Consider the following 25,668-nt stretch of genomic DNA (forward strand, 5'->3'; position numbering starts at 1 on the left):
TCGTATATGCCCTGTCAAATATGAGATGGCTGTTTCAAACCTTTTCTTTGAATAAGCAGACAAAATAAAGACGAAAGTATATGCTTGTGTTCTGACAATTGATTAGTGTGAGTCACTGCCAAAAAATAATGTTAGAAGTGTATAGTCTAGTTATTATTATTAGTAGTAGTAGTAGTATTAGTATTATCAATCTATAGCATGTATTTGTTCAAAAATCAGTATTTAGGTGTAGACAGAGGCTTCCAGAGTGACTGTAGGTTTGGATCAATGATGAGGAAGCCTAATCGCCAGGGTGGTTCATAAATCGTTTTGGCAACGTTGTATCCCAGTGCACAATGAAAAGGGCGGTGGCACCAGCTCTGACGAAAAAGGGGGGAAAAATGTGACTGTGCCGAACGCATTTCGATGTGTAAATGATATTGGGAACTCTATATCTGATCATATTGTAAGATATATCGATTTTCAAACTTTAATTGTTTGTTTGTTTTTCGGATTGACCAACGTTTTATTTGGATTTGACGCTGCTTTTTATCGGAGGTGCTGAAATGCAGCCAGCATCGTTTTAGCGAGCTGCTCCCCCTCCCCCCCTGCCCACAGACACCATCGCACAGAGAAAGAAGGAGGGAGGGAGGGAGGGAGAGAGAGAGAGAGAGAGAGAGAGAGAGAGAGAGAGAGAGAGAGAGGCAGCATTTGTGAAAAGGAAACAAGAGTCTGCCTTGCTGGGAGGACAGTGGAATAATAAAACAGCTTTACCCAGAGAGACAAAGGAAAACATGGATACACAGGGGAAAAATCCCTCAAAACAGACACCTGTACCAGAGAGGATGCTTTGGTCGTCCTGCACTTAGTCGGGGTTATGCACGGACTCTTACCCGGTTTTTAATGAGGCGGGTGGGGACTCACAGCGAGCTGAAAAGGCGGAAAGCTTTCTCTAGCCCGTCTGCGAATCCTGCCTGCTTGCGATGGCTGTTACGGCGCGATGCTGTTACAGCATAAAGGAGAACGTGCCTTTTTCTTTATATTTGGTATTTTTTGTACTTAGTGGCCTTACAAACGCACAAATACGGTACACCATTCCAGAAGAGCTGGAGAACGGGGCTGTGGTCGGTGACATTGTCCGGGATTTGGGTCTGGACCCACGAAAACTCTCCACCCGACGCATCAGAATCACCTCGGACAGCGGACGGAGATATTTCACTATAAATCACAAAGCCGGGAAGCTGCTGGTGAGTGACCGCATTGACCGAGAGGCCATCTGTGAATTCAGTGGCACCTGTTCTCAGAGCCTGGAGGTGGTCATTGAAGATCCGCTGGAGATGCACAACGTGGAGGTGGAAATTCTGGATGTCAACGATAACGCGCCACAGTTCCCTCGGGATGAATATCAACTTGAGGTGTCGGAGTCCGCTCTAACCGGGTCCCGGTTTCCCATCGAGGGCGCGCAGGATGCAGATGACGGCTCCAACTCGGTGAAGCAGTACCGCCTGAGTCCAAACGATCACCTCGCTTTGGATTCAGTTAAACCCTTTTCCAATAGTAAGCACATCGAGCTCATCCTCAAAAAGCCCTTTGACCGCGAGCAGACGCCTTCTCACAAGCTGATCTTGACAGCGGTGGACGGCGGCACCCCACAGAGAACTGGCACTGCCCAAATTAACGTACGTGTCCTTGATTCCAATGACAATGTGCCTGCGTTTGACAACTCCGTATACAAAGTGAAACTGTCGGAGAACTCCTCGAAAGGTGCACTGGTGATTAAATTAAATGCAACAGATCCTGATGAGGGCTTAAATGGGGAAGTTTTTTACTCCTTCAGTAGTTATACACCAGAGAGGGTTAGACAGATGTTTTCTATGGACACAGATACAGGGGAAATTAGGGTGAAAAACAACATAGACTATGAGGAGACAAATTCCTATGAAATGTACATACAGGCAATGGACAGGGGGGCAGCTCCAGTGGCAGTGCACTGTAAAGTAGTGGTGGAGGTTTTGGATGTGAATGACAACATTCCTGAAATTGTGCTGTCTTCACTGTCTAGCCCAGTACGTGAAGATGCCCGGGCTGACACAGTTGTAGCGTTGATCAGTGTAAATGATCGTGATTCCGGGCAAAACAAGCAAGTAACCCTGGAGATCATGCCTCATCTGCCCTTTAAGATCAAGTCTTTCCGGAACCATTATACCATTGTCACTGCTGCTTTCCTGGACAGAGAGACCATCTCCTCCTACAATGTTACTGTGACTGCAATTGATGGAGGTACTCCACCCCTGTCTTCTGACATGACTTTCAAAGTGGATGTTGCAGATGTGAATGACAACCCACCTCGCTTTGAGCAGACATCATATACTGTGTATGTCACAGAGAATAATGCTCCCGGTGCCTCTCTGTGTGTAGTAAAGGCCACAGATGCTGATGCTGGAGAAAATGCACGCATCACCTATACTGTCCTCAATGATAACAACCATGGCATCCCCGTAGCTAGCTATGTTAGTATCAAGCCTGATACAGGTGAGGCCTTTGCCCTCAGATCCTTCGACTTTGAGAAACTGAGAGAGTTTCACTTCCAGGTCAAAGCCCAGGACAACGGTGTGCCTCCCCTTAGCCGTGTGGCCACTGTCTATGTTTACATTATGGATCAGAATGACCACACGCCCAGGATAGTCCACCCACCCACCAATGGAACGCGAACCACAGAAACGCTGATGAAAAATGCAGAAGCAGGAGTGCTGGTGACCAAGGTGGTGGCGTGGGATGGTGACGCAGGGCAGAATGCATGGCTGCTGTATGCTCTTGAGCAGACCAGCACAGACCTTGACCTTTTCAAGGTGCATGAGCACACAGGAGAGATCCGCACCACTCGACGTGTCATTGAGGACAATTCCACCTCCTTCCTGTTGACAGTGCTGGTACGGGACAATGGCCTGCCACCACTCTCTTCCACTGCCACCATCCATGTACATGTACTGGAGCTGCCTCCCAAGCTGGCCCCTGACCCTAAGCGCATCATCAGGCCCCATAGCCCTCTAATGTTCTCTAATGTCACCCTCTACCTCATCATTGCCCTGAGTGCCACCACCTTTGTCTTCCTTGTCACCGTCTTTGTACTGGCCATTGTGCGCTGCCATGACTACTGCACACAGCCTGGCTCCTGCTCTCCATGCTGCGTAACCAAGAAGAGCGTGCCAGAGGGGGGCACCACAGCTGGAGGGGGTGGAGGAGGAGGGGGTGGAGGAGGTGGTGGTGGTGGGGCTGGAGGAGGTGGAGGACAACCTAACCATAATGTGGCACTACGCCGCGACCTCAAAGTGGAACCACACTATATTGAAGTGCGGGGTAATGGGTCTTTGACCAAAACATACTGTTACAAGACATGCCTGACTGCCACATCAGGAAGTGACACTTTTATGTTCTACAACACGGGCCGTCCCCACAGTGGCACCTGGGGCTCAGGCTACGTCACCAGCCACAGCGGGCAGAGCCAGATGTTTGTACGGCGTCTCAGTATGCCAGATGCAACTGCCATTCAGGTGTGTGTCTGGATTTATCAGTGTGGTTGTCATTTTAGAGTGCCTCTCAACCATAAATGACATACAAAGCTCAAGCCGCAAAAGAAATGCTCTTGGAGTTATGGTTCAGCTTTTGCTGTAGGGTGGTTCTTGTGGAAAGACAGCAGCTGACATTAACAGTTTCGAAGCTGCAGATGCCTTTTGTCAGTTCTTTTAGATTACAAATTTTGAACAAGCATGTTTCCTACTGCCTTTTAAGTTTCCTTAGTGTGTGTGTGTATTTAGTGACATTTGGTACATATGGTCAGTAATGAAGCATATCTCAATTTGTATTCAAGCTGTCATTTTAACAGCAACAAAAAAAAAAAGACAAATTGGGTGCCACTCCCAGGATTTTAATCCTTGAGATTTTCTCTGTAGGAATTGTGTTGGTATTTATGCATCTATTAATATGTTTACTTATTTGTACATTATGTACCTTGAATTGTCAAGCCTTTATTTTAATGTCAGATAGTTGGTAGGCATACGTACCGATAGCTTATCTGCGTTATGTGCTTGCTTGTGTGGGTGGGTGGGTACACTCTGCTCTGTGCTAGATGTGGTGGATGGTGCATTTGCATGTGTGAAAGTGTGTGTGTGTGTGTTTGTTCTTGGCTTGCCAGAGAGCAGTTGTTTGTTTCTGATGATTCAGGGTATCAGAGGTTTATATGTTTCTCTCCTCCACAGTTGTTCAGAGAGCTGTCATCAAAATGCTCTTTCTCATGTATATTCAGGGAGCATCTCTCTCTCTCTCTCTCTCTCTCTCTCTCTCTCTCTCTCTCTCTCTCTCTGTCTCTCTCTCACTCTCTTTGCAGTTTGTTCATACACCTCTCAAAATACTAGCTTATGCTGTGAGGTGCTTCAGTAACATATTTTCTTCTCACCTCCCATAGCTAGTCATATTGGTCAACTGTGGGCTGTGTGCCACATTATTCTAGTCCAGCAGGCACCCAGGGCATTCAGTGGTCAGCTCTGGACAGAGGGACAGTCTGGGCATTAGTGCAGCCCTTACCAGCTTAGAGAGCTGCCAGTCCCACTGCACCAAAATCTCCCCTTTGGGTCACGTACCTCTCTGGTACAGAGAAATCAGCCAGAATTTGGGAATTACTGAGAATGGCAGAAATGAGGCAGGACGTCTGTCCAAGCTGCCTTTAGATCAGTGCTTTCAATCATGTCATTATTTCACATGTAAAAGCATGATGACAGTATGCACATAGTTGTTTGTTTGGTTATATTAAAAGGAACACTGTTAGGATCAAGCAAACGCTGTTTGTTGTCAACACAATTGTGTTTGCCCCAGAGTCTCTATAGGGAAAAAATGATAAAAGGAGAAACAGAGTAATATTTAAGGTAGCTATTCCTTTATCCCCCGGCATTTCCCTCATTAAATGCCAGTCATGTTTGTTCTTGCTATGTAATTAACTGGCAGCGACGTGTTTCTCCATGCTGTGTCTGGATTGGCTGGATCTGTACAGATGAGGCGGGGGGATGCAAGGTGATTGGACAATGTGCTGATGGCGGAGGTGTGAGCTCTGTATCTATGCAAGGGGTGTCCACTCAGAGGCAGAGAGAAGGAAGGAGGAAGAGAGAGAGAAATGAGAGAGGCCAAACCAAGGGCTTTGTTTATTCCCTGATTTACCACATCCAGTCAAGCAAGAGACTGAGCACGCTGAAACCCACAGAAATTTATCTTCCTTTCCTTCTCCCTGAAATTCAGTCTCTCCCTGTTAAATAATAAGAGAATAGATCTATTTATTTCTTTTCTTGTGAATGAGAGTTTAGTTAATTTACTGGGTGTGGGATAATAATAATAATTTCTATAATTTCTTCAGAGTGTCTATTTATTCTGAAGGATGTCAATGTCTGTGGCTTCTTTTGGGTGTGTATCAGACTGCAGATGTGTTTAGGTCCCAGATGCTTGTACTTAACCTGCAGTGCTAGTATGTATCTGTTTTCTTTTACCCACCCTACACACCATATGGCCAAGCCAACCGATCCCCATTTGCCCACTGTCATGCCACAATAGAAAAAATGATTCCCAAAGCCATTTAGTCCCATTCCTGGACTATCTGGTCTCTTGTTGAATGTGTTCTTTTCCTCTCTCGCTCTCTCTTTCTGTACATGGTACAAAATGTATAGTTAGGCTATTGGCCTTTGTTAAATGTATTTTCAGACAATACTAACATCTCTTTTATCTTAATAGTAATCTATATATGATTTGTAAGCCACCAATTTTATGAATGATTATTTTTAAATTATTGAGTGATTCTCTCAGGTTCATGTATTGATGAGTGTCTTACATGCTGCAGTGTGGAGTGCTCTGTGTCCCTGTAGACATTCTCCTTTATTTGAATGACTCCAGGACGGATACCAGGCCCCTCTCATTAAAACCTTATATTGGATTTCAGGGGTGATGAACATCCACTGCAGACCCAGAGAAGTCAATGCAATTTCAACAGCAAATGAACATCTGTCATGTAGATTTGAAAGGGAATGGGTGTCCTTTTAACTGTAGGACAGGGAGAAGTGTTTCCATGAGGTAGCAGTTGCTTTGGCATAGCGCTATCAATAGTTCAGGTTGAAAGTAAAGCAAATCATCTTGGTTTTGTGGTTAGAGGTTAGTAGCCCATTTTGCTGCAGGTGACCGTGATCTTATAGACGAATCTCAGCCACCAATGAATGTCAGCCTTTTGACCACATTCATTTGGTCTGGTTTTTGGTCCTTGTGCAATAATGTTTATCCTTATGTGTTCGTGGTAACATGATGTGCCTACAGGCCAAACAATAACAGTCTTATATTGTGATGTCACTACAGATTTGCATTACCAGCAGACAGGCCGAGGTTGTGGCAGTGCAGTGTCTGTGCTCTCTTGTGATGCATCTGTGTCTCGATGCAGAGCCAAGGGGGTTAAAGTGATATCTCCTTCCCTTCCCCTCCCCCCTCCCTTCCTCCTCCCTGCACCTGTGACCTTCACAGGAGACAAATGACAGAGGGTGGTGGGTGGAGGGTAAGATGTGGAGCAGGCTTCTTACATTTGCCATGGTGAGATATATCAGGCAGACTGCATGCCAGTGGTACTTAAGAGGGGAAAGTGAATCTAAAAAAGATACAACAAAGAAAGGGAAAGGGGAGAGGTACCATGGAAAGGCAAAATACAGAAGAGATGACAGTGCAGTCTCTAATGGAGTTTATCAACACATACAGTGATGTGAGAGTTTTGCTGGGTCTCCACGGTAATGGACTGTGCCACTTGTAGTCTAAGTGGACTAACCTGACACTAGTAGCCTCAGGGCCTTTGTGTCACAGAGCCAGGGTCAGTGGGCCGCAGGAGTAAGATCTCTCAAAGTCATACTTTCTCAAAGGACAGTCAGGAAAGTAAGAGGAGGAGAAAGTGGGAGGGGTAGGAGGAGACAAGCTGAGCTACAACTTAAACTCATCATTAACTTCTCTCCAGTGGCAGAGGCAAGCTGTCACTTTTATGGTGTGTGTGTGTGTGTGTGTGTGTGTGTGTGTGTGTGTGTACACGCGCATGCATGCCATGCATGCTTTATCAGATCTCGCAATGATTTATTAATGAGATGGTATTGGGTTTTGCTTCTGTGATTTTGAGCTGTACTTAAGACTCAATCTCTTTCTTTCTCTCTTGCAGCCCAAGGCACCTAATGCAGACTGGCGATATTCAGCCTCCCTGAGAGCAGGAGGTGTAATGCAGAGGTAAGCCCCCCAAAACACCTCTTCTGTCACACTGCAAAAAGTCTACCATTCACATGAATTATATCCACGAGCTATTAAAACAGCAATGTGTTGCATTCAACATATGTCATTCACCAGTCACTTTCATCCATATTTATTTGTGTAAGAGCACAAAACATACACCATAGTCCCACCTGATACTCACATTATGAAGACCTAAGCAGATAGCTCATCCCTGCTATATCCCCGTACATATTCCTATTAGCAATTAAAACAGAAACATTATTATCTTGAGTTACAAAGTACATAGTTTACTCTGATGTCTTTCACATTACACATAACAGAATTTTCATTTCATTAATTGGCAGGACTGCACATATAGCAGTAGAACAAGTGGACAGGGAAAAATTCAGTGGTAAAGGATACAAAAAATATGCCTGTATCTACCACTATTAGCATTGTAGTGCAGTGGTCTGTAAAGTGATTAGTATGTTGAATTATAATGAAACCTTGTAGAATTAGCAAAATTTAATCATAAGAAATTATTACTGTTAAAAATCCTTGACAACAACGGAATAATATTAGAGATATTAGCAATATGGATGGTAAGGAGCTATGTGGTGGGACTGGCTCTTTCAGCTTAGCCACTGGACAGATGGAGAGCTGTCAGGAAGGGAGGGTAAGCAGGGGGTCAGTGACGGATGGAGCCAAGGTAGTCAGGTGGAAGTGTGACTGATCAGTGACATGAATGCTGCTCCATCGCCACAACAAAGACCACATTACCCACAAGACACTAGAATACTACCCACTGTGGGATCAGTGGGGCCTGACCCAATTAAGGGCTATGCAAGTTAACAAGAAGTGCCTGAAGAGTTAAAGCTAACAAAACAATCAGATCAACCCAGTGCATATAGGTATAGTGTATATATGGCTAGATAGATAGATAGATAGATAGATAGATAGATAGATAGATAGAACATTTAAAAAATGTCACAGACTCACACTGAAACACACATACAGACAGATACTGATCAGTGGCGTCACAAGCACAGGGTGACTGGCTAGCCAGTCCCAACATTACAGAAAACATAAGTAGGTCATCTGTCATAACCCCTCTCTCTTTCTACCACACAAGACACATTGAAAAACACAAACACACAAACTACGCATATGTACACAGAGAGAGAGACAGAGACAGATAGAAAGGAGTGTATCCTTGTGGCTATGGTGCCACTATGGCAGAGATGATGGCCATGTAAAATGACAGACTGGACAACACTTTCAAAGCTCTCAGTAAACCGCATCTGTCTGTTTCTGCTTAGAGACTTAGGTCTACAGAGGCTTATGTATGTATATTTATGTGTTGTCCATTTCATAGTGTATATTACATTATTTACACTGATCTGATCTTTATTTGTGCTGTACTGCGACTGTCAAGTCTGTATACACAACGCAATGCCCAACTGATATCCAACTGCTGTTACATAATGTGATTTACCCAGCATGTGTACTTGCATTGTGCATGTCTGTATGCATGCACATGTGTATGCAATCATGTGTGCATGTATGTCAGATTAATAAGTGTACCATCTGAGTGTCAATAATGTTCCCTCATAATTACAGCAGGGCGTAATGAGAGTTAATGTGCTTTATCAAACCAGTCTAATGTATTAAATCTTTCTCATCACTCGTCACTGATATCCAATTCCCTGTCACCAAGCTCCACTGTCTGTTCCCAGTACTTGTACTCTGACACGATCAGAGTTTGTTTGAAACATTTATAGGAGCTCTTAGCAACCACACCCAAACACGATGTTATGGCTCTGACTAATTTAATCTAAGCTTTTCATGAGGTGTACAGCATTCGCACCTAATTGCACTGTGTTAGAAGCTAGTTTATGGATTCTTTTTGTGCTCGCTGTAACTATGATGTGGAAAAAGAAAGCAAGCCAGATGGGAATGTGTTAATGTTGGCAGAAAAGGAAGAGGCATGTGTGAGAGACAGTTGGAGAGAGTGAGATGATGAGGAAAATAAATCAAGACTTGCATTAGCTGAAAAACGTATTATCACTTCAGTGTTCACTATTAATAATTGATCACTGCATCTTGATGACTGCAGTCCTCAGCAGCACTTAAAATGGCCTCCCTCTCTAAATCACTACTCACCTCTCCACACAAACACTACACATAAACATCGGCACGTCTTACAGACTCTGTTACAGACACACAGAAATAATACTGTAGCCAGATAGTGGTGGACTAGAATCAAGTGAAGAATGAAAAATTGATATAGTGGACAGAGTGTGGAGGGGAATGAGGGAATGGAGAAGGGAGATGGAGGGGGTGGAAGAGAAATCAGATAAAAGAGGAGCCAAGAGAGGATGAAGACAAGCCTGTAATTGTCTAACCTTGATCCCACAAATGCACACACAGCACACTTACACAAACAAAATGTGCTCACAAGTGCCATAATATGTAACACAATGATTAATTTACTCCCATTTCCCTTTCTCTCCCTGTGACTATTTTTTCTCCGTTTCTCCTTTTTAATTTGTTTTTATTCCAAAGTCAATATTCTTGCTCTGAGATTGCACTCCTCCTCTAAATTGTGTTTCTACAGCTGCAATCAGGATGTTATAGGTACAGGAAAAATACTAATATGGAATATATGTATGAAGTTCATCAAGTCAAAAGTGAATTAGACACAACTTTCTAGCATGTGAATAAAGACAAGAAAAAATATAATGGAACACAGCTATAAAGACAAAGAGACAGAGGAACAGTAATATGGATGAACTCAACTCTACAGAGCTCAGATGACCTGCATGAACTTTTAACCTTCAAGACATGCAGTTTTACACTTAACAGTAGCAAATAGGGATTTAGTGTTTTAAAAAATTGTATGGGCAGACTTATCTTTATCTGGGGATTTTAGGCGCATATGGTACTGTACCTCGCACACACAAACACACATATGCACATACACACACACACACACACACACACACACACACACATAGATGCTGTTCACTTGTCTTTCTGCTAAAATAAAAGGATGAAGATTTTCCTTCCTTAATCTGCTTCAAACACCCACCAATCTGAATGTTACTATTCACAGATCCCTCCATAGGTTGATCATATTAAAATGTAGGGAGCCTTTGAAAAGTGGCACAAATGTCACCTGGACTTTCACAATATTAAAGCTTCACAGAGCATGAATGACAGATAAAATCCTTGTCTTTCATGGATGAGAGAGAGAGACAACTGTAGAAAGAGAAAGAGAGACTGTCTGTGCTTGCAGCATCTGTGTGGCTACTATTTAGCACAGCAGAGAGCATGGCGTTTTTCAGCAGAGGAGAGGGTGTGGAAATCCAACAGGGCGGGTGTGAAAACGTTTGAACGTCCATCTGTAATCCCTAATCCAGAGAATGGTAGGAATATGAGGGATGAATATTTTAATCCTAATCTCAAAGTTGTATTCCCAGGATGGTCATCAGCCCTCCTTGACACACACACACACACACACACACACACACACACACACACACGCTTCTAGGGTTTAATTTTTTTGATTATGTGTGTTATAGCAATCACGTGGATGAGAGAAGATTGGGTCCATTGGAAGCTTAAATGGGACAGTTATAATACAGGCTTCCAATACACTAAAATATGTGGTTGTTTTTCTGTGCATTTTATTTCAACACAGCATGAATCTGTCTGTGTGAATTAGAATAAATTTCCTGTGTGTAACATCTGCATGGCTGTGTGTGTTGCGTTCCAGCTCAGTGCACATGGAGGAGTCCTCGGTGATGCAGGGAGCCCAGGGGGTTCTGGTCCAGAACTGGCCGACTGTGTCCAGTGCTGCAGGTGAGAGGACTGACCCAGAGTCAGTCAACCTTCCCTGACCCAGACTGCTTAACAGACTGTCCCATATTACCCTCAACTAGACCTAAAATGATCACTACTGGTTGACTTTTACAGAAACAAAGTACTCCGTTTGAATGTTACCGATAAAAGTACATTCCTACAAAGCTTACACCCAACCATGGGAGAGTAATAAATTGAGAAACATGGCAATATCAGCTACGAGATCACCCTGTCCCACTCCTCTAACTTCCTGCTACCAGAAGGAGAGGAAATGACATGTGTTATGTAGGCGTAGATAGATATCTCTGCTCTATGTAACAGGATGGGAGACAATACAGAGAGAGAGAGAGAGGTAGAGAGAGAGAGAGAGAGAGAGAGAGAGAGAGAATCAATAGTTGATTTTATTATCATCAGGATGTTTACAGAGGCATAAACCACTGAACCACAGAGGACAAACATTAGAGAGCACATTTGTGAAGAATACTAAAACATAATTACATTCCCTCTCTCTTTATTGTGGATTTCTACCTAACTCCCTTGCTCTTTTATTCACACAATCACTTAATAAAAACATTTACACACAGACACAAACACATAAACACACACACACACACACATACATAATGAGTACACATACCTTGACTTAATGACTTGTCTTTATTGCATCTGCAGTGGATTTTTCACCATTCAGATAATGGTGAAAAATCCACTGCATAGCCAATGCCTGTGTCATCTGTAACAGATGTGAGTTTAAAGGAACTCAGCTGTAAACTCCTGACTTTCTGTAAAATGACAGGGGAAGTGGGAGAAAAAAAGAGCACGAGGGAAATGAAGAGAAAAGAGTGAACCAAGCAGAGAAAATCAAGGAGACGAGAGTTGACAGAATGCAACATAGAGATACTGAAGGAGATAGAGCAGACTGGGGAGGAGATGACAGTGCAGTTACAGTGCAGATAAAGAGGTGATTTGTTGTAATTAAAAATGTGGAGACGGCCTGGCCTTGTGTCTGTTATAGACCAGAGGCCGTGCACTGGGTAGGCTGGTAAACTATCCAAGCTTCCTCCTTGTCCCTTTTCATCCACTATCACACATGTACACACAGGCATCTACAGGCAGTTTGATTGGTCAAATTAAGGAGTGGTTGCTGTAGAATTACTTTATGACGAACTTGGACAGCTGGTATCACTGGAAGATGTCTACTCAGGATCAAAGGATAGGTTTGAAACAAGATGCTCTGTTTTGATTTGTTTTTATTTACTTATTTCTCTATTGGGCTGATATAGCTGTTATAGGTAAACTGAAAAATTAATTGCCAAGGAGTGAACAAAATTTTCAACATAACAAATTGTGTTACAGAACTAACCCTGACTGTCCTAGGGGCGTCACTGCTCCTTCTTTTGCCTCATCTTGGCAGGATTAAGAATAAAAATATTACCTTAAGGCTGACTCTTCCAAAGGAAAAATTAGCCTAAGGTCAAGTTTTAGCGTAGGACTAAGGACCATTCTGAGTTAAAAATGTCAAAGAATGTGAAAAGCTGTTACTTCTGGAGCTGCCTCATTGAAGATTTCTTGGACTTGGATTTTCAGGTTAATTCTATTTACTGTGCGAAGGCCTTTGTTGAGCCCCAGAAATGAGAGAAATTGAGATATTGATAGTCATAGGCAGGGCTATTTATAACTAAATCTTCATGTTAGTCAGGCAGACTGTTGTCCTTAGGTGAGGAACGGGAATATATGGGTGTGTGGATGGTTTTGGTTTGTCGCAGGATTGTTTCAGCTCGGGTGTTATACCTACAGGGTGCTGTTTTGCCTCACAGTCTATTTTTTGCCTCAATGTGAGACAAGGAGCCACAGCCGGCAACGCCCCTGTTTCTTCCCCTCTGGTTCATAGAATGTAGGTTGGTGTGTGTGTATATGCTTGTGTAGATCTGTGTGTGTGCACGGATGTTGTTTTGTGTCATTGTGTGCGTGTGTGTGTGTGTTTTGGCTGCCTGCTTTGTGTGCTACGCCTGCTGTGACAGATGGAGTACAGCCCACGCCCAGATTAACAGACTCACATTAATGAAATCAGGGTTCTGCATGCTGTCTAACTCTCTCTCTCTCTCTCTCTCTCTCTCTCTCTCTCTCTCTCCTCTCTCTCTCTCCTCTCTCTCCTCTCTCTCTCTCTCCTCTGTTCCGTCTTTATTTCTCCCTCCATTTTATGGTTCTGTCTCTAAACCAAGGGTACACAGGGATTCAAAAAGAACTGGGCAGAATTTAAACCAACCCCTTAAAAAGTTAGATAGATAGATAGATAGATAGATAGATAGATAGATAGATAGATAGATAGAAGGGAAAGTGGAGATGGCACAAGAAGAGAGGGATGGTTGCAGAGAAATAGGTTGAAGAAAAACAGAATAGATGCAATGAAGGATAACATGGATGGGAGGAGATGCACCCTGGCTGGAGGGGAGGAAAAGGACAACGAGTAAAGAATAGTGATTGACAAAGGCAGAGAGTGCAAGGAAAAGGAAGAAGGTTGCATGAGGCTGCTGTTGCTAGGGGAGAGCAGCTAGACCAGACAGAGAGAGAGGGAGAGAGAGAGAGAGAGAGAGAGAGAGAGAGAGAGAGAGAGAGAGAGAGAGAGAGAGAGAGAGCTTGCAGCATTATTCTCCATCAACACAAGCACTGTCACCATGACTCCTACCGATGTCCTACCGCTTCACTGGAGGATGTAGTTTCCACGGCAACCATTCATGGCCCCAAATATGGGCAAGAGAGAGAGACAAAAAGAGAAGGGTGGGCGGGGGTGTTATATAGAGGGGAGTACAAGCATATGGTGTGGGACAAAAAGTACGGAAAGATGGAGGCATTGGGGAAAGCAGATTGATGAACAAAGATAAATGGTGACTGAAATGCAAAGATGCAGGTGCAAGAGCTAAAAACAGCAAGAAAGGAGAGTTAAAGAAGGGAGGGATGTGTTTGGAGTGTGAGTTGTTGGTAAGAGGTGTAAAAGGAAGGTGGTGAAAGGGAGAGAGCAAAGGAGTGAGTATGGGAAGGCGAGTGACCTACATACACTGGGGCTGTGGTATACTGCAGAGGTGGAGGCAGGTTTAATGTTTTCTGCATCGCCACTGATCACACACAAACACACACAAATATATACACAGAGGACTAGGGAAAACGTGATCTGATTAACATTAACTGAATCAACTGCTGCCAGCACCTGTGAGCACAGGGATTTGGGATGCAAAAAGCCAAAATGGGTGGGGGGGGGGGGGTAAAAAATAAATGAGAGGACCAGACTATTGATGATTAGGGTGATTTAGTCCTGTTTCAATCCTTTGAGGTGTCAGGGACTGACCTTATGAGCTATTACTTAGCAGCTGGGGCCAATGTCCTCATCCAATTACATTACCTTGTAGATTTCTTTACCTTTCCAGACTCATCTGCAAGAGTAGATATAGGGGTCTAGAAAAGGAATTATGATGGTGCTGGCTACTGAAATGTCTTTTGACCAGAAGCACATGATCAGGTTATGATGGACAGATAAATAAGACAGAGAGAAAGCCAGTCAACTAAATGCAAGGTTGGATGTCATACTTTGCAACTATACTTTTCCTGTTAAAGAGTGTGTGATCTGAAAATATTATTTGGTGGGATGACACTCTCTCTCTCTCTCTCTCTCTCTCTCTCTCTCACTCACTCACTCACTCAAATAAATTCATTTCTAAGTCTTTTCTGTTTTGTCGTTGCACAATTAATGACATTTACATCCTTGTTAAAAACCACTACTTACACACATGCACATACACACAACCACACATACAGGTTTACTTAGTAGCTTTTTTTATTGCAAGACTAAGCACTGTCTCTTGGGACAGCTTGCCTCCACCATCTGTCACATGATCCAGACAGCAAGGTGTGCAACCTGGCCTGATTACACATACGCATACACATACGCATACACATACACACACACACACACACACACACACACAGTGTGTGTGTGTGTGTGTACATTCAAACATGTATGTATAAAGTGTACATTCAAACATGTACAAAGGCATAGTCTGTTCAGGAAATACATGGTAATTTATTCAGACACATACATACATACATTCTTCAGTCACCACTCACGCACAGCACAGATGCATGAGTAAGAATTAGGTTTTGAATAGCCAACAAAATCACATTGTGTTTTTATCAAAATGGACACACAAACACACACACATACACACTGCAAAGAACACAAGCAGAGCACAGGTGTTTGTGCACTGGTGTTTGTTTGTTTTTTTTCCCAGAAAAAGGTGTGGTCGAAGCTGAGAGATGGCTATCATAACAATCCCAGATTTCTCCACCACTGCAGTACCCCCTTTAGAAACAGTGCCTTGAGAATCTCTTTGGCCGTTTTTTACACACCTCCCTTTTTGTGGTGAGGATCGTGTTTCATATCTGCATCCTTGCACTTCCTTCCACCTCGTCTTCCTCCTCCTCCTCTTCCTCTTCAGCCAGTTATGTAACGCTGCACTGCGCTCCACTGCACTCTGCCAAACCAGCCGATGGTAGGGCAAGACAAGGAGATGAATAAAGTAGACGTGGCAAAATGGAGCTCAGATGATTTAAGTTGCTGTGAAAACCTTGGGCAGCACAGAGGAGCAAGGAGACACATAGATAGACATGATTTTCAGGCAGCAAACAAGATAGACTGAGGACTTGGAAGATGAAACTTAGGGACAGATGCAGAGATAATCGCAGACTGCGAATTACAGAGTGCAGTGGCTTCTGTCACTATATTGTAACAAATATGAAGGCAGAGGATTGGGCTGAATGTGGACAGTGCAAGTCACAGACAGAGCAAGTGAGAGCAATGGAGAGAATTAGGGCGAGTCATCACTTAAAAAAAAGACAAACAAATCACTGATGTGTCTAATGTACCTGGTAGTGATCATTGATGTACAATCTGTTTAACTCCCAGGCACATTAATGTTACCATAAACATTGATAGGCATGATTAAGGCTTTGTCAATAACTGGGAGGGACTGGTGTTGGCTGGCTGAGTTTTCATGCTAGATTAGATGAAAGGTCAGGGTGTGTGTGTGTGTGTGTGTGTGTGAGAGAGAGAGAGAGAGAGAGAGAGAGAGAGAGAGATTTTGCTCTGCAACAGCAATTGACAAATCAGATAGAAGCAATGACTGTGTAGGGATGTGTGTTGGGTGAGGCGTGTGCCTCTGTTACCATCCTAAAGGAGAAGAGAGTCAGAGAACAGTCAAAGATTACGGGGCGGATGAAGACATGAAAGAAAATGAAAAAAGACAAATAAGACATTCAAGGAGATACACAGGAGGGATAAAACATAGAGAGGTGGTGACAGTCTCTGAAATCCCCCAGCTTGAACATTGGGAGATAAGGTCAAAGTGATATATCTTGCTAGAAATGTGTAAAAAGAGTACCAATGGAATATCCCAGTGCAGGAAGGGGTGTAAATATGTGACCTTTTCAGTTGCACCAGATTTTTACACAGCCAAGCTGACAAGACTGGACTTGACTATATATATATATAGTCAAGTCCATATATATATATATATATATATATATATATATATGTGTGTGTGTGTGTGTGTGTGTGTGTGTATACAAGCATTAATATATAAGCATTAATGCAGTAATGTCTTTGCCCCTGTGTAAGAGAGCTACCCTGCCTTGCCCTACCCTTTTTCATCTGCTCTCAACATGACTCATCACTCTCTGGGGCCGTGTTTTGTTTACGATTCTAAGTTTGCATTGAGGGCACTGGTGTCTCATCAGCTTTCTGTATTGATTTAGACAGGCAATTTCCCAGAGGCGGGAGAGCAGACACTTTTTAGCGAACTGAACTGCCAGTATTCCACGATTGTTCCCTAATTTTTTACTTATATTTTCCTACTTGTTTTTCCTCCTCCTCCTCTCCTCTTGCCTTTCTTTTAAGAGAATAGAATCAAGGTCATGCTACTGCTGTTGGAGTCATACAAGGACTTATTAAGTGGAAGACAACTATGCCGCTGTAAATGAGTCTGATTCCACTGTCTATGTGTCTAGATGTGGAGGAAGCATTAACTAGATCTAACCGTGTCCTAATATTCTGTCTCTGTGTCAAAGTTTTTCTACTCAGCAACTCTTGCAGCTGAGATATCATAATCAGAGAGCAGTTATGGCAACAGTGATGTGGAAGAATTCAAATGCTTGACCCATTTAAGTCTAGTACAGTGCCCCCAGTGTCTCATTTTCAAATGCATCTGAGGGACTAGAAGAATTCACATGAACTATGATGAACATCCTTACTACAGTCAGTATGTGTTGCCATTCACACACTGTGACATTGCTGCTAGTGGTGATGATGCTATGTCTCATAAAGTGCCAGTGTGTCTACTTGGCCTGAGCAGCTTCCCTGTAGACAGAAGAGTTTTGCCACAGCATGTTTGACTCCTTAAGTCTGATCAGGATTGTATGCCACGTAAAAGACATCATGGTCACCACAGATTTACTCTCCGAAACCTTGACTGTGAGCACATCTCATTTAGTGTAGGGGATTGGGAATAGCGGGGTGTGGAGGAGAAATAAGTAGGAGAGAAAAGAAGGATGAAAAAATGTGGATTAAATGTGATAAAAGTCAAGTTATAAGTTATGTCTCACATTATTTATCTTCCTGTATTTAGGACTAAATAATTTTAGTTTTGAGCAATACTTTTAAGTCTTCACTCAGAAGTCAAACAGAAACAGAAACATAATGCAGCATTACAACATACTAAGGCCACTTTCACACCTGCCTTGTTTTGTCCGAATGAATCAAACTGATGAATTTACCCTCTTCATGCGGTTTGTTTGGGCACGTGTAAAACCAGCAATTGTACACGGTATGGACCAAAACAACTTGATCGAGATCCTGCTGAGGAAGTTGTCTTGGCAGTTACAAACGAACTCTGGAGCAGTTTGTTTGCAATGTGAACGTTCATCCTAGCTACAGGAAGCATTTATCAGTTAGCAGTATAGGAACAAAATGAATTGATATTTACCCTGTTCATATTTAGTCAAAATGAGCACTGCAATTAATGAAGAAATGCCAGAGTTGCTGATGGTGCTCCATGGCCATGGGTATTGTATTGGCCAAATGTGTTTGTACAATAAAGTGAGAAAACAACATCCCAGAAGTAAATATAGCCTTTATCTGCTTTTTGAACCTAGTGATAGCTCGCCCACGTAGTGTCGATATATTTTGGTTCATATGAATTATTTGCCATGTGAAACCAAACTGAACCACATTAACAGCCCAGATAGCGAAAGTTGTTCAATCAACATTGATTTATGGTCAAAAATGTTGACTTTTTGGTTGACATTTGGTTAGGGTTAAAGATCAATGGTGGATCAACCACTGAAAAGATGAAAGGTTGAAAAGATATTGTTGAATCAACATTGTATTATGGTTGAATTCAGTGACTGAATGGGCAACACTGAATCAATGTTGAGTCTATATTGTAAATAGTCTTGGGGGGGGCACTGGCAAGCGAGCTGGCTCTGGGTGATATGGAAGGCTCTGGGTGAGGCGTGGCTCAGGAGGTAGAGTGGTCATATGGTAAAGGGAGGGTTCCCGGTTCGATACCCGGCTCCTCCAGAGTGTGTCAAAGTGTCCTTGAGCAAGATACTGAACCCCTCACCGCTCCTCATGGACAACTAGGCACCTTGCATGGCAGCCTCTGCCATCAGTGTGTGAATGGGTGAATGTGAGGCAAACATCACAAAGCGCTTTGAGTGGTCAGTAGACTAGAAAAGTGCTATAGAAATGCAGTCCATTTACATTTTGATTAGCTAAAATGTACATGTAGATTACCTATCACATGATGGTTCAATTGATTCAGTAACATTGTTTCAATGTATAATCGACTAAAATTTCCCATTTAGATGATGGTTGAAGCAACACTGATTCAGTGTCAGTTGTGGTTGAAAATACAACATTTATTCAACGTCAAACCTAGGGGACGTTCTGTGTAATTTCAATGTTGGGTTTCAACATGAATTCAATATTTCTGCCTGACTAAATTTCAACATTGTTTCAATCACATTTTGCTATCTGGGAGTGCAACTAAGCATCAGCTACTCCATTCAAACCACAGCAAGCAGGTTACATGCGTGAAAAAGCCCTAACATGCACGCACATGCTCACACAGAATACATACAAATGTTGCCCAATGGCTATTTCATCACTATCTGCAGCACTACCAAAATCATGATTTGATCAATTTCAGCTCACTGACTGAAGTCCCTCCTCTGTGAAAACACACAGTCTTTGCCTTACACCCTACAATACGTTCATATTTTACAATAAGAATTACAGCTTCTGGCTCCGACTTTCTCCACAGAATTTAGACAGCTATATTTGGGCCAACAGCCTATGTTGAGTAAGAGCTGCAGCGTGAAGAAAACTGAAACCAAAAAAACAAACAAAAAAAAACCCTTCAGAGCAGGTTGGGTAAAAGAGGGGTGACAGAGGATGGGAAGATGGTCTTCTTTGCCCTGGGTATCATTTGAGGTCAGGCTAGTTCTTCCAGACACTGTTCCTTCTGGTTGGATGAGCCCTACTCAGTTAATCTCGCCTTTGGAAAGAACTCAGAAAAGAGTCAGCAGAATAAATGGAATATATGAGGAAAAGTGTTGCAAGTAGGTTATTGCTGTGAGGAAGGAGGCAAAGTGATGGGGTATGTTTTGCTGGTAGGTGAAGTGTGTTGAATTTTGTTATATATTACACAACCACACAAGCGTGGACAGTTATGCACACACACACTTACACACAAGTGAGTTAAGTTTGAAGCACCCCTGGTCAGCAAGGATGTCCATGCTGTCCTAAAGGCAGTCACGTCTGCCATGGATTTAATAAGACAGAATAATAATGTTTTGGCTTTATGGTTGTTCTGATTTCCAGTGTCTTTTTTAAATTAACAGTTATTTATATACGTGATCCCACCATTTTAGTAGTGCTATTTACTTGAGTGGAGGTGAGGTCTCTCTCCTTCAGCAGATTGATGGGTTGGTGGGGGCTGTGCCAAATGTCATTCTGCTGCAGTGACTCATGGCTCTAGAGAGGACGAGAGTGACTGGTGGCAACGAGGAAAGGCAGTTTCTCACCTGTCTGTTAACCGACTGGAGGCTATCCACCTGCACAGCTAGAGGATGGGACACCCAGTCACCTCGTGAGACAGTTCACTGGCTTAAGGCAAACACATACACAGCCACACACTCGAGCAAACCCACAGCATACCCAGTGCACCATAATTGTGCTTATGTAATCTGCATTTATTGCTCTGCCACATATCTGCAATGGAAGTTACCTTTTGGTTTTCTTCCCAAACATGCGTGTAGGGTGTAAAGAGTCCCTTTAAATTCCATTAAAATACCACAGCTTTACTCTCTGACCTTTCCCAGTCTCTAGCATGATGATGGACGGTTTGATGTCTTATCCACCAGCGCAAGGGGATGTTAGCTGCAGCCAGGAGGGAGCCTTTGATTTGTTGCTGCTTAACAGCCTCGTCTTTGAAACCTCCCATTAAGTCCCACCACCTCCACCCCTTTGTACAATGTCATGGCTGTTCTACATGGAATGCCTGCGATTAGTGACCGATTAAGGATATTACTTTGGCCACTGAGGAGATCAATGAACTCTCACTGCAGTCGGAGTTTTCACGCTGTGTGTCTGAAGTGTGTTGCCACTGAATGATATGTGGGTACAGCCTGATACCTCCAGCTTTTTAAACTTCCACCATTTAGAGTGTGTGTAAGATAATACTAGCAATTGTTACTGTGGCTCTGAGCAAGACAATACAGTAGTACATAAGCTTGTACATCACGCTATTTTCAAAAGAGAAGGTCCCCAGTCACATCATCATTCACATATTATGAAAGTCACTTTTAAACTATTTCTAGGGATTAATGGTTTGCCATCAACTCCTGGATTATGCGTTTTAATGTAATCTGTCTCAAAAGGATTAATTTTATCTTCATGTTCTTTGTGACTATGTTAGCACAATCACCGTCTCTACAGGAGCGATTCTGCTGTTCAAGCACAACCAATCTCCACTTATCCAAGACTGTATCTGAAGCCCATTGTATTCTTTCTTATGAGACTGCCAATTAACCAGCAGAGACATACCAATTTTCTTACTGTATTATTGTACAAATTGTGATATGTAATTTGATCATTATGTAATAACTATGTCTGTTGAATAGTAACAGTTTTATAGGCAGACCAAAAACATACTGTAACTCAAGGCAAATAAACAATAAATGCAAATTATTGGTTGCAATTGTTTTGTTTGTTATTGCAATTGTTTTGTTTGTAACTTAACACATATGTAAAAAGGGTAGGCACTATAAGCCTTGGCTTCAGCCTACACCTTTTCGGACTCTGTAAAAATTATTTATTAATCTTTGAAAATGCCAGTTGATTGTAACTGAGACCGGAATAAACTATCATCATCATCAAAACTAACAGAACAGTTAGTGGTATATATTAATGAACTACTATCCTCTGTCTTGCTGTGTTCTTTTCAGATGGTGAAGGTGGAGAAGTGTCCCCTCCAATGGGAGCAGGTGTGGACAGCAACAGCTGGCACTTCCGTTATGGCCCTGGTGGGCCAGGTGCTCCCCCACAACATCTGAAACCTGGGGAGGTCCCCCCAGAAGCCTTCATCATACCCGGCTCTCCTGCCATCATATCGATTAGACAGAACCAAGGAGGAGAGGACGACAAGAGTGATTTCATCACCTTTGGAAAAAAGGAGGAGGCGAAGAAGAAGAAAAAGAAGAAGAAGGAGAAGAAGGACAAGAAGGATAAGGGCAAGGATGATGGGGATGAGTAGAGAAGTTGGAGGGAAAAAAGTAAAGAAGGAAAGGGCGTTGCTAAAACAGAGGTACCAACCAAAGTCCACTGGGAAAAAGAAAATAAGAAAAGTATCATAGATTTTCCAGTTCCACTTTATCACATATTTTATCACTCTCTTAATATTTTAAAGGTCTCTCTGTTGTGAAGTTGGCCTTATCAAGATTTTTTATACCTCTAATCCCTTGCTGAGGTAAATTATTAATCTTGCCTTGATGACAATAAAATGATTGATTTTCCTCCATGCTCCCTTGTGCCTATACACCCTGAGCCGAATCATGTCTCTTAAGGACCACTCTTTGCTCTCATCCTCTGTTTTTCACCCTTTCACCCACTGGGCACGTTGGCACCTCTGTCTTACCCCCTCCCCAACCGTGATGTGTAAACTGTTCTCTCTGAGAGAAGACAAATACTTTATACTCCAACAAGAAAAAGCTTTGTGCCAGCCAAGGAAAAAGAGAAAGAAAAAAGGAAACGGCAAGACAAAAGAAAGTCACCAGAAGAATCACAAAGAAGTTTGAGTGAAATATGTATGTGATCTGGAGCTGGACACACACTACTTGTAAATAGCTCAGGAGAGGGTCACTGCAACTAAGGCTAATATGACGCTGCTGCAGATTCCTCTGGTATTTACCAACGGTGTTCCCTGAGATTGCGAAGAAAAAACATGCATACACATGTACACATACATGCACTCAAATACACACACACTCAAATATGCAAACACAAATACACAGTTATTATGATAAAGTGGACACTGAAAACACTTGCTATTGAGAGAGAGAGATAAAAAGGAGACAAAATTAGCCAATGTCAGATATGTGCTTAAAAATAGACACTGCAAGCTTTTTTGCTGCACAGTCTCCTGTACGGCGCACATGTGAATATCAACTCTCTCAGGATGGAAACAGCATCCTCAGCAGTCACTCTTTGTCTGCTCACTGCATTTGTAAAAGACACAGAGAGCATCATCTCTAGCTATAACCCCAGCTACTTAATGCAGAGAGCAACAGAGAGATGGAGAGATGAGAAGATACCTGAAATTTTCCTGTGGACCACAGAAATGAGAGTCCAGCGGAGCTGGCATGTGATTCAGTTTTTAGTTGCTGGACTCTGACGACACCTTGTAGAACACCAGGAAGGTCTCAGTCTTTTGGTAGTACCTTCTCCTCTCCCCTGCCACACAGCAAAAGCCTAATGCTTTCTGCTCTGAATGTTTGGTAGCAACCAGTCCTTTCCTCATACCCTGATTTTACCATTGCTCACCTTCCCATGCTCGTCCCAAGCTACCACAAGCCACCCTCTTCACCTGGAGACCCAACTGCCTTTTCCCCACTTTCACCCAGCCCACTGACTGCCTGTTCATGTGATAAAATCTGTGAACGTGATCTCCTTTCATGTGTTCTCTTAGGAGATCCACAATTAACTATTTTCATGTTTTCTTCCTTTTTTTTTCCTTTTAGCTTTAACAGCAGTGCTTTTGTTTGTCATGCCCACCCGCCTTTGTTCTCAGTCACTATCCTTCTCTGGCCGTTGGCTTAGACTACCCCCAACCCCCAGCGCTGATCCCCTGCTCAGGAAATATCCTGGGAATGGCCTTCTCTGAACATTGTGGTGTGCTGGAAACAGCATGGAGTAATGTGGACAAGGCCTGGGGAAGTCTGGTCGGGGGTATGCGCCATAAACTTGTCAGATGTCTCTCTAAGTGCAAAACGGTTCAGTGCTTTTAACTTGTGTATACTACAGTACACTATTCATTTCCTGTTTGTAGTCACTGATGAGAGGGGACCAGGTGGGATGGGGCTGAAGACAGGGGTGGAGGTCTGGGACAAAGTGAGGAGACAGGTGCCGTGGGCTGGCCCTCCCCTTCCATGTACCAGAGAATAAAGTTATTCTCCAAACTGATTGTTTAGGACTGTTGAGTCACATATTGGCTTTTATGTACGCTGTAAATGTAGCGTTGGCTTTTTGTAGACTGTCTCTACATTAGTAAATGAAACCTGCTAAAATATGGGCATCTATGGATTCCCATCCCGCAGCTCTATCCCACTCATCCTCTCTCAGGAGGAATTGAAAAGGGGCGGTGACATGCCTCAGACCTGCTTCTATTGGTTCCCCTCCCTGCCTGTAACTTGTTGCCACATCCCCAAAGTTTTGCGGCTCAATATGACGTCACTCCACTAAGTGGCTGCTGCATGTACTGCTCAAAGGAAACACATACTATATAGAGAAATATATATATAAATAGATAGATGGCTATGATTTTATTCTTTTGTATTATCATTTTACTTCATGATTCACAGGAGACATTTGTATGTAGTGTCTCTGCCAAGCATCATCTACATACTACACCCTTCACAATCTACAGATGATGGTGTTGTATGGCATCAACTAAACCTCTTTAGATATTTGTAAATGCTATAGTGTGATACTCTCCAACGCAACTTTTTTTTCTTTTCCCAAATATGATTTATGTTTTTGAAAACAAGCAAAGAAAAAAAAAAAAAAAAAAAGGATCACTCTTTGTGTCCGGCTTTGACGATCTAACTAACACTGTAATATTGTAACTGAAATATGTATGATCCTATGATGAGCTATCTCTTCCCTTTCACTTTACTTTAAACAAAAAAATGAAAAACAACTGAAAAAAAAAAACTCCAGTGTAAAAAAAAAAGTATATGTAGTGTATGCTTGTGTTTAGTGAGCGTTCATGCTGTCATTCTTTCCCAATGTATGGTGGTGAACTATGGTGGCAATGTGCTGTCCTCATCGGATTAGCACAGATCTGTTGTAAAACCCCTTTTTGTACACCCGCTCATCAACTGTGACAGTGAAGTAGTGAATTTCATTTATTTTCTTGCTTTTTTTATTTACCTAAATGGATACAGTGGTAATGTGTTTTGTTTATAAATCACTAATAAAGTTTTCTTTCTTAAAAATGAGATTGAGTTTGTTGTCTTGGGAAAGTTTAAGGGATGTTTTAAAAAAATTATACCATCACTTTACATGAATACCCCCTTACTTTGTATTATTCCTCTTTGCATTCATTAACAAAATGGTAATTTTTATGATCATGTGGTTTATCTGTATTATTGGAGTACTTTGCAATGACTGATTTTTAAAAAATTGTTCTAATCAAAACCTTCATCAGTATTCAGGATTTTCTGTACTCACAAAAGAGGCTTTCTACACAACAAGAGTGAGAAACAGTATTGATCTGTTAGGTTAGAGGGAAAGAAAGCACATCTCTTCACATTAGTTAGAGGAAGATGGACAGACGATCTACAGGCTTTAGGTTCTCCTCTATCACACATGCTCACATGTCACTTCACCTCCCTGCACTGACAAGTGGTCAGAAATGTTCAGTCCCTCCGGAGATGAGAGAAACAGGCTGAGTGACCTACCTCGCATTAATCTCTCACTACTCTCTTTGTGTGATAGTCATGGTCACAGATGGTTCAAACAGTCCCTAATGAAAGGAAGCTTTTAGACCAAACACAAGTTAATTTAATAGAGTGGCAAAGTAGATTGATTCTGTCTCAGTGGGCAAGCTGTTTTGCAGAATAAATAAATAAATAAATGTCACAAAGAAGGAACATCAATCAGGTTAGCCTAGCTATAATCCAACATTGTCACGCTTATTTAGTCTGTACATAGACTTGGCTGTAACCCCC

The 25,668-nt window shown here is 42.5% G+C and overlaps 1 protein-coding gene across 9 annotated transcripts in view; it reads left to right on the forward strand.

The window, feature by feature from the left end:
- The window catches only part of LOC115366073 (protocadherin alpha-C2-like), a 187,040-nt gene extending 162,104 nt beyond the window's left edge, over positions 1–24,936 (forward strand). For 8 of the 9 annotated variants that reach the window (XM_030061304.1, XM_030061299.1, XM_030061298.1 and 5 more), the window contains exons 2-4: positions 7,199–7,263; positions 11,024–11,109; positions 21,667–24,936. In XM_030061304.1, coding sequence (XP_029917164.1) covers positions 7,199–7,263; positions 11,024–11,109; positions 21,667–21,974 — 459 coding nt within the window. In that variant the 3' untranslated portion in view covers positions 21,975–24,936. Of the gene's footprint in view, positions 1–707; positions 3,531–7,198; positions 7,264–11,023; positions 11,110–21,666 lie in introns of those variants that run through there. The other variant, XM_030061296.1, reaches the window with a different exon arrangement.
- The last annotated feature ends 732 nt before the right edge of the window (positions 24,937–25,668 follow it).

Source organism: Myripristis murdjan, chromosome 10, assembly GCF_902150065.1.
Source record: "Myripristis murdjan chromosome 10, fMyrMur1.1, whole genome shotgun sequence".
Lineage (NCBI taxonomy): Eukaryota > Metazoa > Chordata > Actinopteri > Holocentriformes > Holocentridae > Myripristis > Myripristis murdjan.